Below are 13,265 nucleotides of genomic sequence, written 5' to 3' on the forward strand. Positions count from 1 at the left end.
TTGATGGTGATAGTGTTGATAGGGACACATGGTTGATGGTGATAGTGTTGATAGGGACACATGATTGATGGTGATAGTGTTGATAGGGACACATGGTTGATGGTGATAGTGTTGATAGGGGTGGTCGGTGACAGTTGATCGGACATTGGCCTTTCACCAATTCAAGGCATCTTGGGTTCAATTCTTATGAAATGCCATCTGCCCAACTATGTGGGTTTTCTCAGAAATATTTAGCTTCCTCCCACATATAGACACTTGGCATGCTCCCATCCCAGCCAATAGGAGTGGCAAATATAACTGGATAAATCTTGTTCCATAATTGTTGTAAGGTTAATAAAGCTTTAATATATGTACTATACATGTGTTACACTGGCACTACATAGACCCATCTTCCCTACCATTCTCTATTAAATCCATTCAACTGAATCCAGAAAACTACCACTTTATTCAGTGCATTCAGTGTTCCAAACCACCTGTAGCTCAGCTGTATTGATTCCTATCACACTTGCATTTTCTTATCACAATATGTCTGGCCAACTTGCCATGTGTTAACCCTGGGGGAACCCCCAGCATAGCCATACTCATGCAGGTAACATTTGTACTTGGTTTATCAATCATAACCTCTTACTGTATCAACCTAAAATCCCTTCAGGTTTCAAACATTTTAAGTATTATTCAGTACAGAAAAAAATGTAAATATCAAAAGTCAATATTTCTTCCTAAATTTTGAACCAAAACTTCCATTCTAAAATGGGTGCTCAGCCCTACACATCGTATCTAAGTCTGGACTGTAATTCAGTATCAATAAACAGTAACATTTTTCTTCCAACACAATGGGACATCACAATAATAACAGTTACACAGACATGAACAGATAAATATTTAGTTAACCCTCTGGCCTTGTACTGGTATCTATTGATCTCATTGTTTGTACACAGGTATGTATGACTGGTATATCTGTATATATGTTGTGTAAAGAAATGCATTATTTATATACAAATTTGAATAGGATTATAGTTATGCTGTCAACGTTCATTTTGTAACTGCAAATATTCTACAAGTCTGGTCACTTGTTGTAGTAATTACTACGGACACTTCTAATGTATAATCTTGTTACTTACTGTAGTAATTACTCAGACACCTCTAATGTATAATCTTGTTACTTACTGTAGTAATTACTACGGACACCTCTAATGTGTAATCTTGTTACTTACTGTAGTAATTACTACGGACACCTCTAATGTATAATCTTGTTACTTACTGTAGTAATTACTACGGACACCTCTAATGTATAATCTTGTTACTTACTGTAGTAATTACTACGGACACCTCTAATGTATAATCTTGTTACTTACTGTAGTAATTACTACGGACACCTCTAATGTATAATCTTGTTACTTACTGTAGTAATTACTACGGACACCTCTAATGTATAATCTTGTTACTTACTGTAGTAATTACTACGGACACCTCTAATGTATAATCTTGTTACTTACTGTAGTAATTACTACGGACACCTCTAATGTATAATCTTGTTACTTACTGTAGTAATTACTACGGACACCTCTAATGTATAATCTTGTTACTTACTGTAGTAATTACTACGGACACCTCTAATGTATAATCTTGTTACTTACTGTAGTAATTACTACGGACACCTCTAATGTATAATCTTGTTACTTACTGTAGTAATTACTACGGACACCTCTAATGTATAATCTTGTTACTTACTGTAGTAATTACTACGGACACCTCTAATGTATAATCTTGTTACTTACTGTAGTAATTACTACGGACACCTCTAATGTATAATCTTGTTACTTACTGTAGTAATTACTACGGACACCTCTAATGTATAATCTTGTTACTTACTGTAGTAATTACTACGGACACCTCTAATGTATAATCTTGTTACTTACTGTAGTAATTACTACGGACACCTCTAATGTATAATCTTGTTACTTACTGTAGTAATTACTACGGACACCTCTAATGTATAATCTTGTTACTTACTGTAGTAATTACTACGGACACCTCTAATGTATAATCTTGTTACTTACTGTAGTAATTACTACGGACACCTCTAATGTATAATCTTGTTACTTACTGTAGTAATTACTACGGACACCTCTAATGTATAATCTTGTTACTTACTGTAGTAATTACTACGGACACCTCTAATGTATAATCTTGTTACTTACTGTAGTAATTACTACGGACACCTCTAATGTATAATCTTGTTACTTACTGTAGTAATTACTACGGACACCTCTAATGTATAATCTTGTTACTTACTGTAGTAATTACTACGGACACCTCTAATGTATAATCTTGTTACTTACTGTAGTAATTACTACGGACACCTCTAATGTATAATCTTGTTACTTACTGTAGTAATTACTACGGACACCTCTAATGTATAATCTTGTTACTTACTGTAGTAATTACTACGGACACCTCTAATGTATAATCTTGTTACTTACTGTAGTAATTACTACGGACACCTCTAATGTATAATCTTGTTACTTACTGTAGTAATTACTACGGACACCTCTAATGTATAATCTTGTTACTTACTGTAGTAATTACTACGGACACCTCTAATGTATAATCTTGTTACTTACTGTAGTAATTACTACGGACACCTCTAATGTATAATCTTGTTACTTACTGTAGTAATTACTACGGACACCTCTAATGTATAATCTTGTTACTTACTGTAGTAATTACTACGGACACCTCTAATGTATAATCTTGTTACTTACTGTAGTAATTACTACGGACACCTCTAATGTATAATCTTGTTACTTACTGTAGTAATTACTACGGACACCTCTAATGTATAATCTTGTTACTTACTGTAGTAATTACTACGGACACCTCTAATGTATAATCTTGTTACTTACTGTAGTAATTACTACGGACACCTCTAATGTATAATCTTGTTACTTACTGTAGTAATTACTACGGACACCTCTAATGTATAATCTTGTTACTTACTGTAGTAATTACTAAGGACACCTCTAATGTATAATCTTGTTACTTACTGTAGTAATTACTACGGACACCTCTAATGTATAATCTTGTTACTTACTGTAGTAATTACTACGTCACCTCTAATGTATAATCTTGTCACTTACTGTAGTAATTACTACAGACACCTTTAATGTATAATCTTGTTACTTACTGTAGTAATTACTACGGACACCTCTAATGTATAATCTTGTTACTTACTGTAGTAATTACTAAGGACACCTCTAATGTATAATCTTGTCACTTACTGTAGTAATTACTACGGAGACCTCTAATGTATAATCTTGTCACTTACTGTAGTAACTATAATTACACTCTGACTGTACAAACATCTTTGTTAAATAAGTCTAGTCACTTCTTGCAGTTAGTGAAAAGTTTGTAAATGATATACATAACTTATCATAATTTTATTCCATGTATACTTTATTGGCTAAGTTGATGAAATTGCCTGTTTTTAAATTTAACATCAGATATTCTACATTATTTTCAGCTTCAGGTTATAGATGTGAAAAGGTTCAGGCCTGCTGTATAACACTGCATGATCATATGAAGCAACTTATGTGGTGCCTATTCTGCGGAACAGGGATTTTCTAAGAGCCTTTTGCTTATAAGGAGACATTGAAGAAACTAAAATTGATCTGCAACTCCATTGTGCGGACCTGTACTTTTTTTTCTTTTACCTACCAATACCTTTTATTAATGGTGTCATGAAAAAAAAATACTGGTAGCCTGGTAGGTAAAAAAAGATAAAAGATACAGGTCCCAAGTGTTGCAATGGGGTTGCAGATCAATTTTGGTTTCTTACTTGTATCATTGGTGTTCACCCCTGCAGGCCAGGGATCGAGAAAAGATTACACCTGCTGGTACCCACTGCATGTATCGTAGGAGGCGACTTATGTGGGAACCCCTGCAGAATTGGGGATTCGCGTTTGAGCCTTCTACTTGGGGACACAAAAGCAAGCAAAATAAATCTGCTGCACCTATTGCAACATTTGGTATCTTTATCTTTCTTTCTACTTCTAACTACCTTTTATTTCCTAGCACCTAGCTTGGCAATACCTCACTTCTGACTTTAATGTTGAGCGTTTGCCCAGGTGAGGAAAGACAATGGGTTCTGTCCCATGCAGGCCAGGACATACCAAAATCCTTAAAAATGGTAGTTGTTATTCCCTGCTTAATGTTCAGCATTGAGGGTAATGGCAACAACTTGTCCACCCGTTGTCAGTATGATGTGACTGGGCGGAATGCTGTGCTGGGTGCCTTCTTCGGCATGGTGTTTAAGTGAGATAGCACTATAAAGTCGGCATCAGATCTGTGCTATTACAAGGAGGCAAATACATCAACATACCCTATCTCCAGCATACAGACACACTTGCATGCTTACACAACACACATGGAGGCACGTCCTTAAATGACCTACCGTAATATGTTAATAGATGTTAAACAAAATAAAACCAAACCAATCATTGGTGTCTTTAGTCTAGGCACCTCTGCACTGGTTGATGGATACTATCGGAGTGTCATGATACCATGTCCAGGTTGAGACATTTCAGGGAGATGGCAGCTGAAAGTGGCCAGTGGTCAGTGGTCCCATCATCAAAAAGGGACAACTAGGACTCAAATCTGAACTAACTAAACAAAATTCTTAGGCCAAAAAAAATATGTGTGTTTCCTATTAATATGATGTAGATAAAATCTAAACCTCACTTAAATAGCGATGTGTACTGTTTATAGTTTCTTGTTGTGTGTGCTCTGTATAATAGTTTCTCAATTATATTATTGTATAAATATCTACGTACATGATTTTCCCCACAAAAAATAGTTAAGGTGTGGTCGTCCAGGAACAGATCACCTGACCAATCTAATTAGCCTGTACAGAGCATATACTTCAAACCTTCCACCTTTTATTGGGGGAATCGCTTACACTGATACAGGCTAATTTGATTTATACTGGAGAGTCAACACAATTATCTCGGTCTTGGTAGAAATGCTTCCCTGGGCAAACATGGATCTTCCTATCTAATGTTTACCTGCAATATACCTACAGCACATATACCTGCAGCATATATACCTGTTGATCAAGATCATTTCCCGTTAGTAATTGAGGTTTTGAAGTCAGTTTGGTCAGACGTACAGGACAAGGACCATTAGCGATATTAAGTATAGTCATTAGTCGTACATTTATAACTATAGTGCGTACAGCAGACTTAGCCCGAGGGGTCAGAAGTTCGGGCCAGGGATTCAACAGGTGTAGAGTATAAACTTACTTATTGGACCTGAGTCAGCATCAGAGAAGAACTGACCAGGCATGGCGGCGTCCAGAAATCCGTGCATGATTTTTTCGTACAATGTTGTTACACCTTTTTCTAGAGATGATTTCTCATAAGATCCTGTGTCTGAAACTGTATTACCCTGTTGAGCTGAACTCGATGTGTCGTTAGAATCAGCCATTGTCATTGTGATTAAAATGGAAACACAGGTGATCACAATTATACACGTTCTCCCAGCCATTTTGTACTGATTTCCTTTCCCAGCGAAACTCGAAAACTATGTTAGTCCTTTCTCACCGACACTAAGTATGTAAATCACAAGCACAATTGATCGGCGTCACCGTCACTCTTTACCGTGTGTTACAGCCACACGTAACCTTTGACCTCTAGAATTTTTCTTCCGGATATATATAAAAGGATGACGTCACTCACGGAACCGCCCTAACACACCTGTGTAATTTGCACCTGACACAGGTACACAATACAAACGACAAACTAATGTCACGATTTAAAGTAGCAGTGTGATTTGCTGATCACGAAAACAAACGATGTTAAGTAAATGATAATAAAAACCAACCGATAAACGATGAAAATTTAGTTTAGTGACGACCTCACGACACACGTACATACCACGGAATTAGAACGTAATCTAATCTAGTCTTATTCTGTGTATACATACTATAACAGTGTTGTGACTTCATGTGATTAAATAACCCAAAACACATAATGTTACCGCATCTGTATTGTACTGAAAGTTTCTGGTCGTATATATATATATATATATATATATATTATTTTATGATCCTTTTTTTTCAAACTGTACCTATTACCTAACGGTTGGTAATAACATATGTGACGTGCAGATTTTCATTAAGAAATGGAAATGGCATCAGTAATTGTTTCAAATTACAGACATTCTTTATTGCATTTGTCATATTTTCCTTCAATCCTTCGGACATGGGATGAAAGAGAGATTTCCACCAGAGACGTATTATTATTCTCTTTATTTCCTCCGAATCGAAGATTCACAAACAGAACAATACATATATGCATTCATTAAAGATTGACAAAGTAACTTGCATGTTATATGACAATATACAAACGGAAATTCAAAAGGTAAATTGTAATGTAAAGTAAGGGTTACGCTGGAGTTAACCCCCTTCTTGCGTCACTACGCTCCTTAACTTATCTTAAGTTACTTAAGAGAGATGACCATCATAAGGAATACAGAAAAAGGAAAATGTTACAATTGACACATTATAAAGTTTAGGTTAAGACATCATTTTTAGTAAAGTTTGCACATTCTGAATATACAAGTTACAGATTTTATGCGAAAGTCATCTAACTCCCATGAATTCAACTCATGCTCTACATTTCCTCCAATGAGGATATGAAACATATCGTACTCAGACATGGAATGTAAGTACCCACTTAACATTATGTCTTTTATATTTATAAAATCACACCATAAATTATCTCTTAACTCTTCTGTATAATCACATTGTAGAACTATATGGGTGGCTATATCACTGTACATTCACCCTCACACTCTCTGATTGTTACAATTAATTTCATGACATATTTTATAGCTTCTCTTTTGGCTGAGAATTTAAATGCCAGTCTCCATAATACATGTGGTACTAAGTAAATGACCGTGGATACAAGAAAATCTAGTATAATCGCCATTATTGGCCATTCTTTCTCGCCACGCTAATTCCTCTACTGAGTATACGGCATTCTTTAACACGCCACATAAATTTAGACGGAAAAGCATAGTTAGTTATAAAATCATTAAACACTTCAAACAATTTATACTTTTGCCGAATTCTTAGTATATCAACTGCGAACCCTTGTCTATTTGAACTTAATTTAGATTCTATACAACGAGAAAATATTTTGTAAAGAATACACGAGACGACAAATTCGTCTTATCTAATCTACATAACCTACCTAGGAACAACACTTTCTTAGTGTCTATATAGGATTCTATACTAGTCCATCCAAGTAGACTTGTACACATATCTGTACGGGTTTTAGACTCAATACCTTGTATTGCTTTCAAGATGAAATGTTGTGCTCTTTCAAGCATTAATATTTCTGTTCTGGATAAAATCATAATTCACAACCATATAAGGCTGCAACATACACTTAAAAGTTTATAATTCTACTTATAGTTAGTGGATTTAAAGCACTTGGATGGGCTCCACATCGAATGATGATCATGGTTCCGCTTCGTAACTTGTTACATGCACGTAAGGTACGCTCTATTGAGTTAAATTTACTGTTCAGCATCACACCAACATGGACGATATCATCAACATTAGGAAGAATACAAATATATAAATACAGAGTTTTACGTTCAATATTTCTTCTTTTACAGGAAAAAGTTACAATTTTACTTTTAGCAGAAGAAAATGTAAATCTCCATTTCTTGCTGTACTCTTCACATATAGAAAGCATTATTGCAGACCAGAATATTTAGTACTAATTACACATATATATTATCTGCTTGTGTGGTAATGTTAACTCGCAGATCTGCTATTACTGTACCCTTCCCACATTTTTCAATATTGTTCAACAATTCATTTATAAAAACAAGATACGTTTTTGCTGAAAGAGCACTTCCCTGTAAGATACCGCGCTCCATTTTTACCCATTTTGACCTCAATACGTTCACTAAAATACTACTTTGTATATTTTTCATGATGTTCCATGATTTACATTTTATTCCTAATTCATGCAGTTTAAAGAGCAACCCAGCATGCCAAACGGTGTCGAAAGCCTTATTGCTATCGAGAAATCCTACATGCACGTCTTCTCCTTTCTCGGTGTTATACCGTATACATTCTTGAAGATTAAAAGACGTTAGCAGACTACATAACCCCTTTTGATTTGCTAATTGTTGCCTGTTTGGGAAATTATCCGTCCTAAGGACAGGATCCAATCTCTTAGACAAAATCATTTCAAAAAATTTGAACATTACAGGTAAAAGTGTCATCCTTCTATAACTATTCGGGTCGTCCTTCGGTCTACCATTTCCCTTATACAGTATTATGATAAGGCCTTTGCCTTTTTTCCAATCATCAGGTATATGTTGAGAGTTAATGACAGCATTGTATAACTTCGACAAATGACTATATAGCAATTCACTCCCGTACTTGAAGTGTTCATACATAATATTATCAATCCCTCCTGCTTTGTTTAGTTTTAATTTACAACATATATACCTCACGACACACGTACATACCACGAAATTAGAAAGTAATCTAATCTAATCTTATTCCGTGTATACATACTATAACAGTGTTGTAACTTCATGTGATTTAATAACCCAAAAAACATAATGTTACCGCATCTGTATTGTACTGAAAGTTTCTGGTGGTATATATATTATTTATGATACTTCTTTTTCAAACTGTACCTATTACCTATCGGTTGGTAATAACATTTATGACGTGCAAATTTTCATTAAGAAATGGAAATAGCATCAGTAATTATTTCAAACTACAGACATTCTTTATTGCATTTGTCATATTTTCCTTCAATCCTTCGGACATGGGATGAAAGAGAGATTTCCACCAGAGACGTATATATTTATTTGTATCGGTTTCCGCTAATGATTTTTTTACCGTCTTTGTGAATATGAAAAGTCTGTCTCCGTATTTAAATAAATTACAATAAACTTCAAAAATACTTTTAACTTGGAGAAACATCAATGTAACACATATTCAAGATTGCGTCATCAAAGCAGTTCTCTAAGACAGGTGCCATGTTAATCTTACAGAAGCCCGCAATATATGTAGGAATGCCTTTCCTGTTTGCATTTTTACGCTTTCTTAGGCTAAATCTCGACACAAACTTGCAATTATGCTCGGACCGATGTCGCAAGATAATAAAATTCATATTGCAAATACGTTGAATCGCTGCATCCTATTTGGAATACCGTTGGGTCAATGATTTTTTTTTTTATAAAGGAAATTATGAATATTTCTGTTTTGTTTATTTTTTTCTTTATTAATGATGATTACAATGAGACCTATATATATTTATGTGTGTATTAGTTAAATCAAAATTAAAATGCCCAGGAGTTAGAACTTTATGGTTTAAGGCGAAAGCTCAAACAATACAGTTATGAGTTTGTGCATCCTACGTTTACTTTCGTTCTGTACACCACTGGAATATGTCAGATAGCAAAACTGAAGACACGCGGCTAGCTATTTGGTTGGGATCAGGTAAAAAAAAAACTGACCAATCACTAGGCCGATATTTGTCCTTCGAAGATTACAAAGGAGAGGCGCCCGACTTCAAAGCCTGTCAAAGTAAAGCCGTTATGTGACCGCGAGATTCTTTTGATGTTTATCGAAGAATCGATCTAGTCTTCTTGTCTCATCAACAAGGTGGCGTACACTGAGCCTTCAATTATGCTATGACGTATTCCAGGGTGCAGAGAGTAAAAGTGAGTGTAACCCCTGGATATTCAATTTTGCTATGACATATTCCAGGGGTGCAGAGAGTGAAAGTGAGCGTAACCCCTGGGCCTGGACAATTGAGTATTAATACAACTTATCATACTTTGTTTCAGCATTGGACGATCTTGCGCCATTAAACCTCTTGTAGTTTATTGAAATTCCAATTTTAGGAAAAGTCTAAAGTGACTAATGAATCGAGCAGACACAAGCATATTAATTGACATTGAACAGAGTAATGTTAGAGGAGTTGTCTCCCTTATCACAATTTCAACCTGGCGTGGGTAGGGGTGACAGGAGCACCGACACCAGCTATTAATTCATACAAAGTAGTTTATATTCCAAGAATTGTTATGCTTAGATCATCCAACAACTATTTGTAATTTTAAATTTTAAATAATTTCTGATGTTATTTCTATTTCTCAAGGGAAATTAAGTGTTATTACCAACTGTTAGAGGTAAAATATACATTGTAATTTTTTTTTAAATGTGATGATAAATTAATATTCTATTATTTTTGTACTGTATACCAGAGTGTCTGCTTTTGTAATTTCAAAATAATTTCAGTTCCTTACTGGGTATGAATTATGATGACCAACCGTTGTGGTAAAATAGTATTAAGAAAATTTAGGCCCATATTCATAATAATAATAATAATATACAGCATTTATATAGCGCCCTATATAATTTGTAAAATTACTCTAAGGCGCTTTACAACATATGGATAATAGTAATGGTTATAATTGTGAAAACAAACAACAAAGGCTTGCAATCACTTTCATACATTTAACAAGCAATGTGCACATAATTGAACAAATAAAAGGGTGGTATTTACATGACGTCTTTGCAAAGATTCTAAAATGCAGACGTGAAGAGGTGAGTTTTTATGTCCCTCTTGAACTTGGCCAGGGTATTCGACTTCCTAATAGCAGATGGTAAGCTATTCCACAACGTAGCCGAAACCCTCCCAAAGCATCTGTTTCCGTAGGTCACAGTACGAGATTTTGGGACACACAACAAAGATTCTGACTCCGACCGCAGTGATCTTGACGGCTGATACAGGGTAACAAGTTCCTGTAGGTACTGAGGAGCTGTTCCATTCAGTGCCTTGTATGTGTATACCAGAATTTTGTACTGCGACCTGTATCGTACAGGTAACCAGTGCAACGAATAAAGCGCAGGTGTGATGTGCTCTCTCTTTCGAGTACGAGTAACTAGCCGTGCTGCAGTGTTCTGGACCCTCTGCAGACGACTAGTTAGTTTGTCAGATATACCACAGAGCAGGGCGTTACCATAATCCAACCGAGAGGTAACAGGTGAATACACCAAAATCTTGCATGCATATGCAGTTAGAAACTGCGGAATACAGCCGATGTTCCTGATCTGGTAGTAACAGGATTTGGCAATAGCGTTCACTTGTTTCTCCATGTTCAGAGCACTATCAAAGTATACCCCTAGGTTTTTAACAGCTGGAACATGAGTCTCAATAGTTCTGGCACCAACCTTGAGCTGGAGAGCCATTGTTTGCTGACACTTTGGGGAAAAGACGATTAGTTCCGTCTTTTCCTGATTAAGTTTAAGCATGTTGGCGTTCATCCAGGTACTGATATCTGTCAGACAAGCTTCCAGACTTTCTGAGACTGTATTCCAACTGTCCTGTGGTTTTATGACCATGTAAATTTGTGTGTCATCAGCATAGCAACGATAATTTCATTTCTTTCTTTGTGATAAATTAACACACATACTCACATAATAACAACATCAATAACATACATACAATGCAATAAAATGCAAAAAACCCACATGCATTTCATCAATGATCAAGGAGAATTTCGGAGAGACTCAGCGCCAAAAACTGTTTTCAGTGTTTAAACTTGATTTTTTCACCGTGACGCATTACTTAGTGAGTAACAAGAAATTAGTTGGTTTGAGCACAGAGTACATGCTTAAACGTGAGAGCGATTTCATGAATACGGACCCTGGTGCTAAACAGATACTTTGACTATTTTTCATCGGATGAAGAAGCTGTAGTTTTATTCTTAACGTCTTTCAGAAAGCATATTTTGCGCAGTTTCAAAATATAGGGAATTACAAGTTTGCACAGCAAGTACTCAGTAGTTCAAGTTCAAGTTCAGGTAGTGACATAAAAAATATCCAATTTAGTCACATCGTTGTACAGGTAAACAATACAAATCGCTCACTCTGTCATAGCTTGACAAAGGGACCAGTAGGTCTTGAAACGTTGCGGCACGTTTAATACGTTTTTGTAAACAAAAAAAAAACCCTTTGATATCAGATCTAGTAGGGTACACTAGTTATGCTACGAGCTACTAATTCCTGTTTCACGTCGGGCCTCTTCCGATAAATTTGAATCTAGTACAGTGCATCCAGATCATGTTCCACTAGAAAATTTCAAACTTATTTATTTTAAAAATAAACGATTGAGCATTGATTTCATCTGTAAGTTAAAGCTACATGCACCTTCTCAAAACTGATATATGTGTTTTCAATATGGTCACTCGATTTCCCAATTGGGGTGTGTGTTAAGCTTAAATTGTATATGGCAATCACTTAAGTTTAAATAATGAAATTTTAGTACCATATCACAATCCTAATTTTAGAATAAAAAATCGTCTTGGATTTGTTTATGTTAAATTTGACTATCATATTTAGTCCTATGTTAGCCCTAGTTTCCCCTGGCCCTGACACCAGACTTAGACATTTTGACAGATAGATGTCTGGTGTGGGGAAAATCTCTAAGTCTGGTGTCAGTGCCAGAGGAAACTTGGGCTAATCCTATGTTTACTTAAATATTATAAATCAAATGAAATATCTCATAATAAAATTCATATGTAAACATTTCATTTCATTATATACTAGTTAAGATTTTAGTCAATTCGGTTTTTTCGCCAAAAGAATTACAAGATGACTGGACACGATTGAAATTAAATACCTACACCATTATAACGGCCACCTAACAAAGGTTTAAAAAGTGTAAATCCTACTGCTGGTTATGTAGGTATATTTTCTTTTTTCCCCAACCCAAAACAAATATAGGACGGTTTGATTGCTTTATGTAGATGAAGAGGCGTGCAGTAATATTGTTACCTGTTCTAAGTAAACGAAAAAATGACGGCAAAATGAACGAATACTTCATAAAAAGTCTGACATGGAATTGTCGGACATTATATCGCAAATTGTCATCGACTGTTTGAAGAAATCAGTCATTTTTAAAAGCTTGACAGCAACTGTATAGTTTCCGAAATATAAAGTTCCTAAACATATTTGAAACATTGTTAACAAATACATAGCATACGTTCTTATTATCTTTATTTAACAGTCTCAGTTAATACATTTATTACGGCTTCACTAAATTTATACTGTTTTTAAAATTCTTATCGTTGGACAACACATCAAACTCGTAGGCGTTCGGCGGAATCACCCTAATGAACACGCAACTAGAACGAAGCACGCTCTTTTCTATTATTCATGTGAA

General features: G+C 35.3%; 1 protein-coding gene across 1 annotated transcript in view; it reads right to left on the minus strand.

Annotated features, from left to right (window-relative positions):
- LOC110442159 (prominin-1-like) overlaps positions 1-5,698 on the minus strand; it is a 23,495-nt gene extending 17,797 nt beyond the window's left edge. The window contains exon 1 of the mRNA XM_021485630.1: positions 5,301-5,698. Within this exon, the coding sequence (XP_021341305.1) occupies positions 5,301-5,544 (244 nt within the window). The 5' untranslated portion in view covers positions 5,545-5,698. The remainder of the gene's footprint in view (positions 1-5,300) is intronic.
- Positions 5,699-13,265: the final 7,567 nt, after the last annotated feature.

This window comes from Mizuhopecten yessoensis, unplaced genomic scaffold (genome assembly GCF_002113885.1).
Source record: "Mizuhopecten yessoensis strain PY_sf001 unplaced genomic scaffold, ASM211388v2 scaffold716219, whole genome shotgun sequence".
In the NCBI taxonomy this organism is placed as follows: domain Eukaryota; kingdom Metazoa; phylum Mollusca; class Bivalvia; order Pectinida; family Pectinidae; genus Mizuhopecten; species Mizuhopecten yessoensis.